Here is a 17,509-nt window from a genome sequence, read left to right on the forward strand (position 1 = left end):
ATTATGCTTTTCTTCTAGCAAATGAAAAGTAGGGACTATAGTGAGTTTGGGAAATAGGTTAGACAAGAAGTAGATTTTGAAAGCTAGATCTAGCATTATATCATAATAACTATAATGGTTAGCATTTATGGTTAGCATGTGTTATGTACCAGTCACCATGCAAGTGCTTTAGATATATTCCTTCACGTAAGTTTATAATCATCAGAATTTCAGGGTCCCAATTTTCAAGTTTAGTTACTGATGTATTGATTAAAACTTCTGCTTCTTTCTCACAGGATTTAATATTATTAGTCTATTTTTTGAGTTGGTCTTTATTAAGATGTAACACTTGAGCTCATATTTCTTGAAAGTCAAGACACAAGGCAAACAACAAAAGCTGATTAAGCGGTTTATATATAGTACATCTGGATTCTTTCTATGGTCTGACACTATCTTGAGCCTGTGTTCTCTTTTCTGATCACATACAGCCACATCAAGTATATTTAACCCAGGAATCAAAATAAAGCACAGTCTCTATATTCTATGTCTCCCTGTATAAACTGCCATATTCTGAGTGTGGAAATGAAGAAATACTCTAATATATTGAAGATTCCTCCAGTATACTGAAATCATTATGAGTGTGGGCTGATTGAGATTAAGACACATTCAGGTCTCCTCCTTGTGGATCATTGGTAACTGCTGGTTCACTTTCCTTGACTTTGTCTTTCCTACTCTCATTTTGCAGAAAATATACCCTGGATGACCTCACCACCTTTCATTGTGCATTAAGACCCCTCTCTTCAGAAATTCTTGGCTTGGCTTCTTTTTGAGTACCACTGATGTTGAAGAAAGATAGGGTAGAAGCCCCAAAGGGAAGCTGTGATTTTGAACTTCTCTATAGAGCAAAGAAAAATCAAGGAATGTATAGATATATATGGTGTGCCTCAGTTCAGTCTGAATACAGGTTAGGATTCTTCCAAAATATCGTGAATCTAAAGATCAGACTTATTTTTTTACATTGTGGAAGGTACAGCTTTTTAAAAAAATTTTATCTTATTATGTTAGTCACCATACAATACATAATTAGTTTTTGATGTAGTGATCCACGATTCATTGTTTTTGTATAACACCCAGTGCTCCATGTAGTATGTGCCCTCCTTAATACCCATCACTGGGCTAACCCATCCCCCCAACCCCCTCCCCTCTAAAACCCTCAGTTTGTTTCTCAGAGTCCATAGTCTCTCATGGTTCAACTCTCTCTCCAATGCCCCCCCCCCTTCATTTTTCCCTTCCTTCCCCTCATGTCCTCCATGCTATTCCTTATGTTCCACAAATAAGTGAAACCGTATGATAATTGACTTTCTCTGCTTGACTTATTTCACTTAGCATAATCTCCTCCAGAAGGTACAGCTTTTGATTTGAACCACTATAACAAGAGAGGTGGAGAATGAGGCCACAGGAGATTTTCTTTTTAAGGGTATAATAGAGGTCTAAATAACATATGGAGACTTCTAACTTCTGAAGCATGAATTCCCAATGAAATCCTAGGCAGAAGAATGACGTGGGAAAACTGGACAATTGTCAGTGAGTTCATTCTTGTGAGCTTTTCAACCTTGTCCTCTGAGCTACAAGCTCTACTGTTTCTCCTTTTTTTGACTATTTACCTGGTTACCCTAATGGGCAATGTTCTCATCATCCTGGTCACTACAGCTGACTCTTCTCTACAAAATCCTATGTACTTCTTCCTCAGGAACTTGTCCTTCTTGGAGATAGGCTTCAACTTGGTCATTGTGCCCAAGATGCTGGGGACTCTGATAATCCAAGACACAACCATCTCCTTCTTTGGCTATGCCACTCAGATGTATTTCTTCTTCTTATTTGGGGCTGCTGAGTGCTGCCTCCTGGCCACAATGGCATATGACCGCTATGTGGCCATCTGTGACCCTTTGCAGTGCCCAATCATTATAAGCCACAGGGCCTGTGCCCAGCTAGCAGCTGCCTGCTGGTTCTCAGGGTTTCCAGTGGCCATCGTGCAAACCACATGGATTTTCAGCTTCCCTTTTTGTGGCCCCAACAGAGTGAACCACTTTTTCTGTGACAGCCCCCCTGTCATTGCCCTGGTGTGTGCTGATACCTCTCTGTTTGAACTGAAGGCTCTGACAGCCACTGTCTTATTCATTCTCTTCCCTTTCTTGCTGATCCTGGGGTCTTATGTCTGGATCCTCTCCACTATCTTCAGGATGCCTTCAGCTGAGGGGACACACAAGGCCTTCTCCACCTCCTTCTCCCACCTCCTGGTTGTCTCCCTCTTCTATAGCACTGCCATCCTCACATACTTCCGACCCCGATCCAGCACCTCTCTTGAGAGCAAGAAACTGCTATCTGTCTCCTACACAGTGGTGACTCCCATGTTGAACCCTATCATCTATAGCTTAAGGAATAGTGAAGTGAAGCCTGCACTGAGGCGAGTCATCCACGGGACCCTGGGCCCTCAGAGACTATGACTGACTGAGATGCAAACCAAAGGGGTAGAATGCAAGGACAAGGGGAAGAAAAAAGAACTGCTCAAATGGGTTTTGGTCCCTACTCATTCTAAGAGCCATGATATACATCCTAGGATTTTGGACTTCACAAGTATCTGTTTCTGAATGAAAGAACATGAGTGATGAAGGAGAACTTCTGTAGGCCCAGGATTCTGTAGGACTGTGGGACCAACATATCTGAGAATGCTGCTAGTTTACACAGATTGGGAGCTAATGTGAAGGTTGACAACTGTAGTGACAATACTACAATTTGCCGTTCTTTACTTGTTTTAACTTTTCTTAAACTTCTTCATCCATTTTTTTATAATCTCCTGCTTTACATTTTCTGTTTGTCCAAAAATTCTCCCTGCAACTTTCAAGGATCTTTTTGCTTACAAGATAAACTTATGACAATGGTGATAAGAAATAGTAGAGTTTTGTGTCATTCTTTCACTCATTTTTTTGAACTCACAATTTCAATACATTTTTATTCAGCATTCAGCATGTGTCAAACCCTGTTTAGGCCCAGGAGACACAGTGCTGAATAAAATAGACAAATTTCTTACCTTGTGGAATTTTATTCTAGTGAGAAAGAAAATAATAAAACAATACTTAAAAACTTCCACTGGCCTATAATGTACCCATGTGCTACTAGGCTAGCAAATGAAAACTTCTTCCTCTGCTACCATAATTGGTCTGTGCCTCATCTGGAGAAAGACTACTCCACACAGACACTGCCTCAATCTCAAATTATTCACGTTGGATATGAGAATTGTTTGATGGAAAGGGTGTTAGGCATCCCAATTTAAGTGGACAAAATTCTAGGAAACTGCTGTGAATAACCCAAAGATTCTTTGTTAACTAGATTTTTATGTAATCATATTGGGGTTAGATGAAATCAACTGTCCTTCTTAAACTTGCCTAGCACTCAACCAGTGTAGCAGCCCATCTTTATGATTTTGTCCAGTGAATGAAGGCCAACTGTGGATTCTTGAAAAATAGCAAACTTGGGGTGTGGACACCATAGATGTGTGTAAATTATTCAGAATAAAACAGAATAAAAAAGCATTTACTGCATAGGCATGTCCTCTCCACAAACTATAAATAGCTCTAACTCTGTGTGCCATGGAGGTACCAGGACCAGTTCAATCTCCCACACAGTGTAACCTTCACCTTTCATGTAGCAGGGATTCTAGAAAGGATATTTTGAATTATCACTATAAGACTTTGCAAATGAAAAGGTAGATCCTGGGGTTCTGTTTGATGATAGCAATCACACAACTAAGTAGATTGGCACCATTACACATTTATAATCTCCAATTTTAGACAAACTTTAATCATTCCTTCACATGTATTTTACTTGTTCTTTTATGGTAGGCCGAATAATGGTCCCCCAAGATGTCCATGTACTAAACCCCAGAACCTATAAACATGTTACTTAACCAGGAAAAGGACTTTGTAGACAGAATTTTCAGATGGGGAGGTTATTCTAGATTTTATTTGGAATACAGTAACAAGATATCAGAAGGTAAGTAGAGAATGAACTTGAAATATTTATTCCCGTGGCTTTCCCACCTCCATACACCTAAGTCCACAACTCCTGTCTCATGGCTTTCTATATACAGCTACCCTCTCTAAGTCCAGGTTGTCCTTCAGGCCCAGGGTTGGTACCAGCTTCTTTCTCATTCTTGCTAGCCTTCCAATGTCACTATTTCTTGTTAGTTTCCAAAATCCTGTCTTTACCTTTATCTGAGATATAAAATATCCATGTCCCTAATAAGAGTGTGATAAGGACAGCAGAACTCATATATTCTCTTCATTGTACCCATGCTCTTCACACCCACTTTAAACACACATACAGACACGTGTGCCTGCACACATACATCTAGCACCTAGCTCATAGTAAGTGAATAAGTAATGCTTGTTAATATATAGATTATGTGATGATGCAAAGAGATTCAGAAATGCCAAAGAAAAAAGAATTGGAGTAGGATCTGGGATAGATTAATAGTAATATAAAACATGGGGGGAAAAAAGATGGATTTTAGAGGTTCCAGTGTTCATAAAGTGTGAATGTATTTTGCAGGATTTCCTAACTCTCAGATGCCAAAAAAAACAACAAGAAAGAACCAGACCCTCCTTCTATTGGTCTGTGAATTACTGTCTTTCTTTTACAAAGAAAGTGCTTGATGAAGGATGGAGGGTAGGTCCACAACAAGGCCCAAGGATAAGAATCTTACAATATTCCAATCTTGCTAAGGCAACTACTCCATAAGTCTTACAGGCAGGGAGCCAAGAGGTTCTCACAGTCAGTGGCAGATTTCAAGCCTGCATGGGAAATTCCTTGTGGCTACTTTCTTCAGAGCTCCCTTCACATCCTTGCTCCTCAGGCTGTAGATGAGGGGATTAAGCATGGGTGTCACCATTGCATAAAACACAGACACCAGTTTTTCCTGTTCTTTGGAAGACTTTGGTGTCATGTAGGTGACAATTGCTGTTCCATAAAAAAGGATGACCACCAGGAGGTGGGAGCCACAGGTAGAGAATGCCTTGAGCCTCCCCACAGCTGACTTCATCCTGATCACAGTTACTATGATGTGGCTATAGGACACCAGAATTAGGGAAACAGGTATGAGGAGAATCATGACACCCATGAGGAAAATGGTCATCTCTGAAGTGCGGGTGTCTGTGGATGCCAGGATCAACAGTGCAGGGGCTTCACAAAAGAAATGAGCAATACTATTGCTGCCTCGGTAGGGTAGCCTTAGTGTAAAAGTGGTATCCACCACAGACACCAGAATGCCGCTGGTCCATGATCCTGCAGCCAGCTGGGCACACACCCTCCAAGTCATGATGCTAGGGTAATGCAAGGGGTTGCAGATGGCCACATACCGATCATAGGACATCACAGCCAGAAAGGCACACTGTGTACATCCAAAAATGAGGAAGAGTATAAGCTGAGCTGCACAACGTGTGAATGAAATGAACTTCTTCTTGGATAGCAGGTGGACTAGGGCCTGAGGAACAATGTTGGTAGAAAAACAGAGGTCAGCCAGAGATAAGTTGCAGAGGAAAAAATACATGGGTGTGTGAAGCTGGGAGTCACCCTGAACAAGGCACATGAGAAGCAGATTTGCAAGCACAGTGACCAGGTAGATGCCCAGGAATAAAACGAATAGCAGTTTCTTGGTGTGGGGGTCATCAGAGAGTCCCAGAAGGAGGAATTCCATCACCTGTGTCTGATTTGTTTGTCTCATAGTTTGTCTCTTTTTTTCAATAAGAAGTCACCTCATGCTAAACATCGGTCCATATCACCTGTAAGATTATATAAATCAGATTTGGAGGGCTTTGGAATTGCCCTCAATCACTACCAACCATTCCAAGAATCCCCTTTATGTAGAAGAGGATCATGATGCTTTAGTTGGAACATTTTCAGTGTTGGAAAACTTAATACTTTAAGGATGGGTGCATTCATTTTTAGTGTCATCTGCAAATGTAGAGTAGATCAAAAGAATCATCTTCTTTATTTGGAATATGAAACATCTAATAATAAAAAAGATTCAATTAATCTATAAAGTATTGGCATTTAATTTCATTTTATTATCAACCAAAACCCTTGAGTCTTATGCTGCTATTGCCACACCTCCCCTGTCTTATGATGGTATAGTTGTTGTTTTTTTAATTCTTTGGGGATATGACTGTTGTCTCTTCCTTCAAAACACAGTCACTAAGATATAAGAAATAAAAAAAGCCAAAGTACTTTGAAGAATTGACATTTTGTTTGGAGGAAATAAACTGTTTTTGAAAGAGCTGGGAAACCAAGGAGTAATTGGGTAGTATGCCATCATCTTTTTGGCAGCCCCATCCCCAGCTTCGGCTGGAACTCCCAAATATCAATCTTAACCTTCAATAAACTTCCAAAATAGGAGACACACCACCACAATATTTCCATCTGAAGCCACCAGGTTGACTAGTTTTCTCTGTTCAGACTAAACAGCACTAATCCACCATCTCTAGCCCATCATCTCTCACTGCCTTGCATTATCAGTCTATATCTCCCAGAGATGAAAAACTCCTATGAAAACTATATCTTTTTCATTTTTGTCCACTTTTATAGACATGGTATAGGGATTTATTTGATCGATTATCATTAATTAAGTACGGTAAATAAAAATAATTTGATCATATGGTTTAGTAGAGTTCTTCAAAAAGCCTACCACATTCTGATGTCACTAAGAAGGCAACATAGGTTGTTCCTGACTTTGTTCTCTCTCACAAGAAGAACAACCAACAACTATTCAAGAATAAGACACCACTGAGAAGCAGCCCATACACCACAGAGACCAAGATATGGCATTGAAAAAGTAAGAGAAGCAGCTACACATTGACTGCATTGTCCTTCCCCCAGACCAGTGCAATACCATATGGAGAGGTCTCCCCTGAGACTCCTATTCCTCTAGTAGGAAAAGAAATCCCAGGAGAGACAATCTGCACTGCCCCAACATTGTGGGTTGCTTTACAGGAGCTCTTGCTCTGATCTCACACCACAGGGACTACAGGGGAATCAATGGGACTCAACCACCAGGAATCTGATTGTGATAGAGAAAGGGGGAGGGGCTTGCAACAATCAGCACACAGATCTTGGCAGACTGAATTCATACCTATAGTGCCCAAGGACTAATCCCAATCAGCAGTTTTACTCATCTGTAGGACCAAGTCACGGGGGCACTTGATCAGAGAACAAGGTGGGGTGCAGGTCTGCTTGATTCAGATTCATAAAGGAGTTTTGCTGACCCTTGAGCCTGGTTTGCCCATGCCCAGGAAGGGAACTAAATCACAACCCTACCTGCAATGAAGAATGTCTTCTGGCCACATCTGACCAGATGGGCTGAGGACAACTCCTGGAAACAGTATAGCCTAGCAGTGCTCAAGCTGAGAGATGGTGGGCAGAGCTGATAGCACCCAGAGAAAAGCCAGTACCAGTGGAATATTCCTGTGCTCCACACCAGCAGAGACATTAATTCATAGCCTACGCTGAAGGTAAATCCCAGCCCCTCCCGACTGGAGAGACTTCCTGAGAAATTGAGAGTAGCCTGGAGTGGCTCAGCCCCCTCCCTCTCAGGCAAGGAAGCTAACACATAATGACATCCACTGTAAAGAGTGTCTTCTGACCCCTTCAGGCTAGAAGGGCTGGTGACAACTCCTGGAAGCAGTGCAGCCCAGGGCCATTCATGCAAAGAAGTGGGTGCACAGAACTGAGAGTTTGCAGAGCAAAGCCAGTGGCTCTGTTCCATCAGAAAATTTTTGTGTAAAAACAACAAAGATAAATGCCTAGTATTGCAATCTCTGGGTCATAGGGTAGCTCTATTTTTAACTTTTTGAGGCAGGTGTTGTGATGAGCACTGGGTGTTATACGCAGCTAATGAATCGTTGAACACTACATAAAAAACTAATGATGTACTATACGTTGGCTAACTGAACATAAAAAAAAAACAAAAAAAGACTACAAAGAGCTTAGCCAGCTTTGGAGCTGCTCTCCCACTGTGCTCAGGCAAGAAATCTAATTTGTAGCCACACTCATCACTGAATACAGCCTTCAGCTGTCCAGCCAAAGAACCTAACCAGAGCACACTGGAAGCTGCAAAGCCCGTCCACCAGCCCTACAGAGTGGCACTAGAGGAGAGAGCACAGCTGTGGCTTCCCTCAACTGCAGAGCAAAACTGGGGACTTCACTTTACCAGGGAATTCAGTGCACACTCTGGAGGACTGATTGGGGTCCTTAAACAATTTGTCCAGGCTTTGAGTTCTGTCCTGCTGCCCTGCCAGTGCAGGGAAGTTATTTCATATACTATTATTGAATATAGAACCCAGTCCTGATCATCTAGTAAGCCTGACCGAAGAATCCAGGCAATGACAGAACCCATCCTACAGCTTCACTTAGGTAGGGAACAAACACAACAGTCCTACCCAACTGTTCTCAGCCAGTGGCATACCTCTCATGACATTAAGAATGAAAAAAGAATCATATGATCATCTCAATAAACATAGAAAAAAAGGATGTGACAAAATTTAACATCCATTTTTGATAAAAAAAACTCAACATATTATGCATAGAAGGACCATATCTCAGTATAAGAGGCCATGTGTGACAAGCCCACAGTTAACATCATACTTAATGGTGAACAGCTGAAAGCTTTTCCTCTAAGATCAGGAACAACACAAAGGTGCCCACTCTCACCATTTGTGTTCAACATAGTACTAGAAGTCCTAGCTATGGTAATCAGGCAAGAAAAATAAAAGTTATCACAATTGGAAAAGAAGAAGCAAAAGTGTCTTTATTTGCAGATGATATTTTATATATAGAAAATCCTAAAGACTCAAAAAAAAAAAAAACCCAAAAACCCATGCTATATCCAATCAATGAATTCCGTAAAGTTGCAGGATACAAACTTAATAGACAAAATCAGTAGCATTTCTATATGTTATCAACAAATTTTCTAAAAAACAAATAAATCAATCCCAATTACAATAGCATCAAAAACAATAAAATATTTAGGAATAAATTTAACTAAAAAAGTGAAAGTTCTCTACTATGAAAACTATAAGATACTGATGAAAGAGATCAAAGACACAAATAAATGGAAAGCTATCTCATGTTCATGATTGGAAGAATTAAGTGTTAATGTCAATACTACCAAAAGCTATCTATAGATTCAAAGCAATCCTTATCGAGAATGCAATGGCATTTTTACAGAAGTAGATAAAACACTCCTAAAATTTATATGGAGCCACGAAAGACCCCAAATAGCCAAAGAAATGCTGAGAAAGAACAAAGCAGGCAGCATCACACTTCCTGATTTCAAGCTATATTATAAAGCTATAGTCATCAAAACAGTATGGTACTGGCATAAATACAGACAAATAAACCAATGAAACAGAATTGAGAACCTAGAAATAAACCCAAACATATAGGGACAACTAATATTGGACAAGGGAACAAAGAATGCTCAAGGAAGGAAAGACAGTCTCTTCAATCAATGGTTTTGGGATAATTGGATATTCACATGTGTTAGAATGAAACTAGACTCACAAAAATTAACTTCAAATGAATTAGACTTAAATGTAAGTCCTGAGACAAGGAAACCCCTAGAAGAAAACATAGGAATAAGGCTCCTTGTGATGAGTCTTGATAATGAATTTTTGGATATGACACCTACAGCATAAACAACAAACTAAAGAATAAACAAGTGGGACTACATCAAACTAATAAGCTGCTGCACAGCAAAAGAAACTACCAACAAAGTGAAAACCAACCTATGGAATGGGAACAAATATTTGCAAACCATATATCTGACAAAGAGTTAGTATACAGAATATATGAAGAACTTATACAACTCATTAGTCATTAGGGAAACCACAAGGACACGTATCACTGCATGCCTGTTAGAATGGCCATTATAGCTTTCAGCCTGTGGATGCCGCTGAGTAAGCAACGTTAAAGTCTCCCCACCCATTGCCATCGTGTCTAAGTCAGAGTCTCCCAAAGAGCCTGAACAGCTGAGGAAGCTCTTCATCAGAGGTTTGAGATTTGAAACAACCGATGAGAGTCTGAGGAGCCATTTTGAGCAATGGGGAACACTTATGGACTGTGTGGTAATGAGAGGTCCAAACACCAAACACTCCAGAGGCTTTGGGTTTGTCACATATGCCACTGTGGAGGAGGTGGATGCAGCCATGAATGCAAGGCCACACAAGGTGGATGGAAGAGTTGTGGAACCAAAGAGGGCTGTCTCAAGTGAAGATTCTCAAAGACCTGGTGCCCACTTAACTGTGAAAAAGATTTTTGTTGGTGGCATTAAAGAAGACACTCAAGAACATCATGTAAGAGATTATTTTGAACAGTATGGGAAAACTGAAGTGATGGAGATCATGACTGACCAAGGCAGTGGCAAAAAGAGAGGTTTTGCTTTTGTAACATTTGATGACTCTGTAGACAAGATTGTCATTCAAAAATACCATACTGTGAATGGCCACAACTGTGAAGTAAGGAAAGCCCTATCTAAGCAAGAGATGGCTAGTGCTTCATCCAGCCAAAGAGGTCGAAGTGGTTCTGGAAACTTTGATGGTGGTTGTGGAGGTGGTTTTGGTGGGAATGACAACTTTGGTCGTGGAGGGAACTTCAGTGGGCGAGGTGGCTTTGGTGGCAGTCAAGGTGGTGGTGGATATGGTGGCAGTGGGGATGGCTATAATGGATTTGGTAATGATGGAAGCAACTTTGGAGGTGGCGGAAGCTATAATGATTTTAGCAATTACAACAATCAATCCTCAAATTTTGGACCCATGAAAGGGGGAAATTTTGGAGCCAGAGCTCTGGCCCCTATGGTGGTGGAGGCCAATACTTTGCCAAACCACGAAACCAAGGTGGCTATGGTGGTTCCTGCAGCAGCAGTAGCTACGGCAGTGGCAGAAGGTTTTAATTACTGCCAGGAAACAAAGCTTAGCAGGAGAGGAGAGCCAGAGAAGTGACGGGGAAGCTACAGGTTACAACAGATTTGTGAACTCGGCCAAACATAGTGGTAGCAGGGTCTAGCTGCTACCAAGAAGAGGTTTTAGACAATACTCATGTGTATGGGCAAAAAACTCAAGGACTGTATTTGTGACTAATGGTGTAACAGGTTATTTTAGTTTTTGTTCTGTGGAAAGTGTAAAGCATTCCAACAAAGGGTTTTAATGTAGTGTTTTGTTTTTTTTTTTGCATCCATACTGTTGATTGCTAAATGTAATAGTCTGATCATGACGCTGAATAAATGTGTCTTAAAAAAAAAAAAAAAGAATGGCCATCATAGGGACGCCTGGGTGGCTCAGTTGGTTAAGCATCTGCCTTAGGCTTAGGTTATGATCCCAGGGTACTGGGATTGAGTCCCACGTCAGGCTCCTCGCTTGGTGGGGAGACTGCTTCTCCCTCTGCCGGCCCCTCTCCCTGCTTGTGCGTGCATGCTTTCTCTCTCTCTCTCTCTCTCTCTGACAAATAAATAAACAATTTTTTTTAAAAAAAGAATGTCCATCATAAAAAGAGAAAAGATAACAAATGCTGGCATGGATGTGGAGAAGGGAACCCTAGTGCACTGTCGGTAGGATTGCAAATTGGTATAGCCACTATGGAAAAGAATATGAAGGATCCTAGGAAAAATAAATGAGCCAGCAATTCCATCTCTGGGAATATATCCAAAGGAAATGAAAACACTGACTTGAAAAGATATCTGCATCCCCGTGTTCATAGCAGCATTATTTACAATAGCCAAAACATGGAAAGAACCTAAGTGTCCCTTGATGGATAAATGAATAAAGATATTGTGGTATATATATAAAGGAATATTATTCATCCATGAAAAACTAGGAAATCATACCACTTGCAGCAACATGGATGGAACTTGAAGGAATTAGGCTAAGTGACATTAAGTCAGACAAAGACAAATACTGTATGATCTCACTTTTATGTAGAATCTAAAAACAAAAACAAACCAAATGATAGAAAAAGAGATCAGACTTGTTACCAGTGGTGGAGGATGGGAGGAGGACAATATGCAGGAAGGTAACCAAAAGGTACAAATTTCCAGTTATAAGATAAATAAATCCTAGGGATGGAATGGACAACATGATAACTATAGTTAATACTGCTTTATAGTGTACACAAAAGTTGTTAAGGGAGTTCATTCTAAGAACTGTCATCACAAGGAGAAATTTTTATTTTTCCTTTTTTCTTTATTAATTATATCTATAGGAAAAGTTGGGTGTTAGCTGAACCTACTGTGGTAATCATGTCACAATATATGGAAATCAGGTCATCATGCTATATTCCTTAAACTTATACAGTGATATATGTCGATTACTTCTCAATAAAACTGGGAGGGTTGGGTGGGGGAGTGTCATTATTCCTAGAGAGATTTGCAAGACTTTGGGAGCAATAATAAAATTTCATGGAACTGTTCAAAAAGAAGGGAGGGAAATTTAAAGTCTAAAGTTTAAGGCACTATGAAAGTTTAGGCTTTCAACCCTTTATCTGCTTGGTAGAGGTGCCTCAAAATAATGTTTTAAATACATCACATAGAATGTATAGGATTACCAAGGAAACCATTCATATCAAAGTACAGTTTTTTATAAAAGTTTTAGAAAGCAAATATGTAATATAATAATACATGTGCTTCTCCATTAACACATTAAATTTCAAAATGTTGTGGCAGGTCTAATAACCACCTTAATTTCTAAATAATGAGCTTAAAGGAGATATAACTGCAATGTGATATAAAAATACCTGTGATTTCTGTTGGTGATAAAGTCATAGATAACTGCTGATGATACTTTGGCTTAGTTACCAACATTCAAATAAGAAAGAAATTTTGAATTCCAGTTAAAAAAGTAGAAATAAATAAGTAGCATTCACATCTTAATTGAGGAACACTCTGAAATTCAAGTGAAGAAGTCCTAAGCTAAAGAAATGCCCAGTTTTCTCAAAAAGACATGATCACATTCTATGTAATCTGGTAATGGAGTCTTAGGTATCTGGATAGGTCTGTGAGTCAAAGTGATGAAAGGTTCCAATTCATCATTGAAAGAATACATGAATAAATAAAACATTAATGTGAACAATCACATCTCTGCTGGATGATTGTTTATAGTTCCCTTATCAGACCACAGGCCATGTTTCCAGCCATTTTCCTTGCCACATAGCTAGGACACACTGTATTTTTATATCCCACTGATTTTTGCTGGGCATAATCCCTTTATTCAGAGGTGTACCCACTACTAGAGTTAGCATCACTTTCCTTGAACATTCATCACACTTTGAATATTCAGTCACCTTATTTGTAGATCAAATGTCATTGGCCAAGCACATGGTTGGTACTAGAGATACAGAAAAAAGACCCAGCTCCTGAGGCCAAAGAATCTCAGATAGAGGGAACCAAACTATAGTCACAGTACATCCTCAGTGTCTGCGTGGTCCCAGAAACATCATAGATTCACAGCAAATAATAGTTTAATGAATGCATGTACTGGGCCAAGTGAGTCTGTATGACCTAACAATTACTTAAATCTAACTAATAAAGAATTGCTTCTAAAGAAAAATGTAGTCTACTGCATAAATAGCTGACATAAGGTAAATTTTGAGACCATGTGCTATTTTGTTAGGTACCTTCAGAATTACCATCCATCCAGTGGAAGGTATTATCTGGTTAGTTCTTAGAGTCTCCCCAGGTCCTTTAGACTTGGCTTCTCTCTCCTCCACAGCTCACACCCCTCACAGAGTAGAAATTAATGCATGTCTCTAATCTCAGGGAAAACTAAATGGTAAGCAAACATTCTCAGTTTTGATGAAAAGAGAGAAAGAGAGAGAACATACAACTAAACACTTCTCACAAAGTTTTAAGTGTGCCTATAATCAGTGGTTAACTTAATGGAAGGGCAGCTACAGGATATTGCTGATTTCTATAACTTAATCTTGCTAATAACTACAGGTTTTTAAAGATTTCATTTAGTAAAAGTGTAATCCAGGAACACCTTCCATTCTAATCCACACGTTTCCCATTCCCCACCCTGACTCTCTCCCAACACATGCAGACATACAGAAATAAACACATTCACAAATATCTAGAAACTAGATACATTAGTGTACCTTCAGCATCATGTACTTACTGCCATCATAGTTAAAAACATTACATTGATATTTGTTTCCCTCTGACAACAAGATGTTCAATGACAGGGACCTCATCTGACTCCTCTTTATTCACAGCAAATAGAATAAGCTGGTACAGACTAAGTGTACAACACACGGTTTTTGAGGTGATTTTACTTGAGCCAAAACACTGGGAGACAGAGAGGTCAGAGATGAGTGTGACTTGTGATCTATCAGATGATAGGAGCTCTCACTGACCCTGGTACAACAGTAGAAGGCTATACCCATGAACTCTCCTGATTTGTTTTTAAAAGCATATTATTCTCTAATGCAAATTTGGAGGAGAAAATATTCCCCCAGGTGACTTGAATCTGCCCCCAGGGTCAGGAAGCTTCTGAATGGAAATCATGTGTACTGTCAAACTTTCTCTCCTATTATTCTGCCTTATCCTTAGACTTAACAATGACTTTTAAGTTCATTTCTCTAAAAATGACATATATTATGAATTAAACAAGATGATAGGGTCAGGGAGCCATGCATTGTCTAATCTGACATTTCTTGTAGGAAGAAGATAGTGAGGGAATGCATAGGAACCGAGAGAAAATACTAAATTTCAGTTCTGATTCTAAGATCTTTTGTGCTCAAGATCACCCATTCCCTACCCTCCATACTCACTTACTGTCTTCCAAGCCCAGCTCAAGAGAGGCATAAAATCCCCACTCAAAAGGTCAATACTGATTCCATGGAAGTTCTGCTTATGTCTCCTCTAGGTGAGGACCATGGTTCTTCTTTACAGAGAATTTGACCTTGTAGTTGACTCCCAATATACTCCAGATTATTACCTTTGTTCACCTTGTGCCATCTCTTTCCATCTTTCCATCCCTTTAATAGTCTTACCAATATTTTCTCATCTGGTGAAGGAAAAAAAATCAAATTAACATGTCAAAGCCAGTAAAAACATCTCAGTGTTGAGGGGAAATCAGCTGTAGGTGTATTGGTTGCAGGAGTGGGCAGAGTGGAGACTGCAAGAATGAGCGTATCTTGTCATCAGTCATCTGAGTCAAAGAGTTCAGTAAAATCTCTGAGGTCAACATCAAGGACAAGGCAGAGAAGGGAAGCCCCAACACTCCCTTGTCCTTCTGTTCTATCCAAAAGTCTTCTTGACATCAGGACATACTATGCCACAATTGTTCCATTTAAATGAAGACAACAGAAGGATAGTAGGAGCAGTTTCTGGAGTGGTTTTGTGAAGTGCTCAGGAGAATTCTTAATTGTTAGGGTGGATCTTGACCTGTGTTTCCTCTCAGAGGTTCCCAAATGGTTATAAGGAGAACAGAAAATAACATGCAGTTAGCACTCCCATCTCCATTTGTAGGCCCCATTACCAGTTCTTCTCACCTACCTTCTTTTTTGGGAAGTGGTGTATTGTTGCAATTAAGTATTCGGTTTCTAGGTTCTAGGTTGCAGCCCAGTTACGTTATATACTCTATGTAGGATTTTTAAGAACTTCATCAGTTGTAGAATGTAAATATGATGTACCCCAGATAATGATATTCTTCAGTTATTAACATTTTAACAATATTTTCTTTATTTATACACATAGTTATTTTAATAACTTGATGCTAAGTTGTAGACTTAATGCCCAGAATATATAAGGAACTCCTACAAATAAGAAAAGTCAGAAAAATCCAGTTTTTAAAATAGGCAAAGACTAGAACATGTACTTACAACACAGGAAATACAAATGGCCAATAAGCATATAAAAAGATACACAACATAATTAGCCACCAGAATACATATATTAAAACCACAGTCAGGGGCACCTTGGTGGCTCACTTGGTAGGTGTCTGACTCTTGATTTCTGCTCAGGTTATCATCTCAGGTTTGTGGGATCAAGCTCCATGTCAGGCTTCATGTTCAGGGTGGAGTCTGCTTGTTCCTCTCCCTGTCTCCTCCCCATGCTCGTTCTCTCTCTCTCATAAATAAATAAAATCTTAAAAAAAAAATAAAACCACAGTGAAATACCACTAAGCTTCATAGAAATGGATTAAAATGACTGAAGATGTGGAGCATAATTTGGCACAATCAATTCAAAATGTCCATTTGGAAGCATCTTTGAAAATTAACCTTAAATATATGCCTTCCCTCCTACAATCCAGTTGTATCACTCCTCTGTGGCATACACCCATTATGGAGATGGGTGTTTATATCCACCACAAGTATGTACAAGCATTTCTATAATGGCCTTACTCAAAATAGGCAGAAGTGGAAACAGTATAAATTTCCACAGATAGTAGAAAGAATAAAATGTGATACAGTCATGCAGTGGGATATTACTAAGTTTTTTTAAAAGAATGAACTACTAGGGCACCTGGGTGGCTCAGTCATTAAACGGCTGCCTTCAGCTCAAGTCATTATCCCAGTGTCCTGGGATCGAGCCCCTCATCGGGCTCCCTGCTCAGCGAGAAGCCTGATTCTCCTTCTCCCACTCCCCTTGCTTGTGTTCCTGCTCTCGCTATCTCTCTGTCAAATAAATAAATAAATCTAAAATAAATAAATAAATAAAAGAATGAACTACTGTTACATGCAACCACGTAGACAGAAAGATATTTAGTATAAGAAGCTGGAAACATAAAAATTATATTCTCTAAGTTTCCATTTCTTTGAAGCTGAAGAAGAGGCAAAACTAATATTTTTAGAATTCCAAATAACAGTTACCTTTGAAAGACTGTTGATTTGGAGTTGACTGGGAGCCTTTTGATGGCTGTGAGCATTCTACATTCTGATCTATATAATAGTTATACAGACATATGCATACATAGACTTTCTTGAGCTCTACTAAAGATTGGTGCACATTCTGTATGTAAGTATACTTCATTTAAAGAGAGGGAGAGAGGAAAGAGAAAAAAATGAAGTTAAGCATTTAATTCAAACTACTGGGGACAGGGGTGTGAATTAGCAGAGCAAATCCAAAAGCACAAACAAGTAAATAATAAAGATAAAAGAAGAAATCAATGAAATAGAAAACAAAATATAAATATGATAAGATTAACAAAATCCCAACATTTTCTTTGTAATGATTACTAAGATAGCCAAAACTGTACCAAAAATTATTTATTAGAGGGAAAATAGTAAAGTAGGGAACTCCAAGTGGCCCTCCCAACAACAACAACAACAAAATACAAAAAAACATGATAAATACTGTCAGAGAAAACTTTATCTGGATTCTGGGAAATAGAAGTTTATAGCAACTGAATGAATGTTTAATCAGGAAAAAGACAACTGGAACCGTTTTTGTTGCTTAACTTACTCTCACCATGAAAGTGAAATGACATCT

At 39.4% G+C, this 17,509-nt stretch overlaps 2 protein-coding genes across 2 annotated transcripts; one reads left to right on the forward strand and one right to left on the reverse strand.

Moving 5' to 3' along the window:
- The first annotated feature begins 1,535 nt into the window (after positions 1-1,535).
- Positions 1,536-2,483, forward strand: LOC113914934 (olfactory receptor 10A4). Its single transcript, XM_027580558.2, has one exon. The coding sequence runs from the start codon at positions 1,536-1,538 to the stop codon at positions 2,481-2,483; it is 948 nt and encodes a 315-aa protein (XP_027436359.1).
- A 2,327-nt stretch (positions 2,484-4,810) lies between these two features.
- On the reverse strand, positions 4,811-5,758 carry LOC113914994 (olfactory receptor 2D2). Its single transcript, XM_027580640.2, has one exon. It carries the CDS (start codon positions 5,756-5,758, stop codon positions 4,811-4,813), a length of 948 nt encoding a protein of 315 aa, XP_027436441.2.
- Between the last annotated feature and the right edge of the window lie 11,751 nt (positions 5,759-17,509).

This window comes from Zalophus californianus, chromosome 11, assembly GCF_009762305.2.
Source record: "Zalophus californianus isolate mZalCal1 chromosome 11, mZalCal1.pri.v2, whole genome shotgun sequence".
NCBI classification, from domain to species: Eukaryota; Metazoa; Chordata; class Mammalia; order Carnivora; family Otariidae; genus Zalophus; species Zalophus californianus.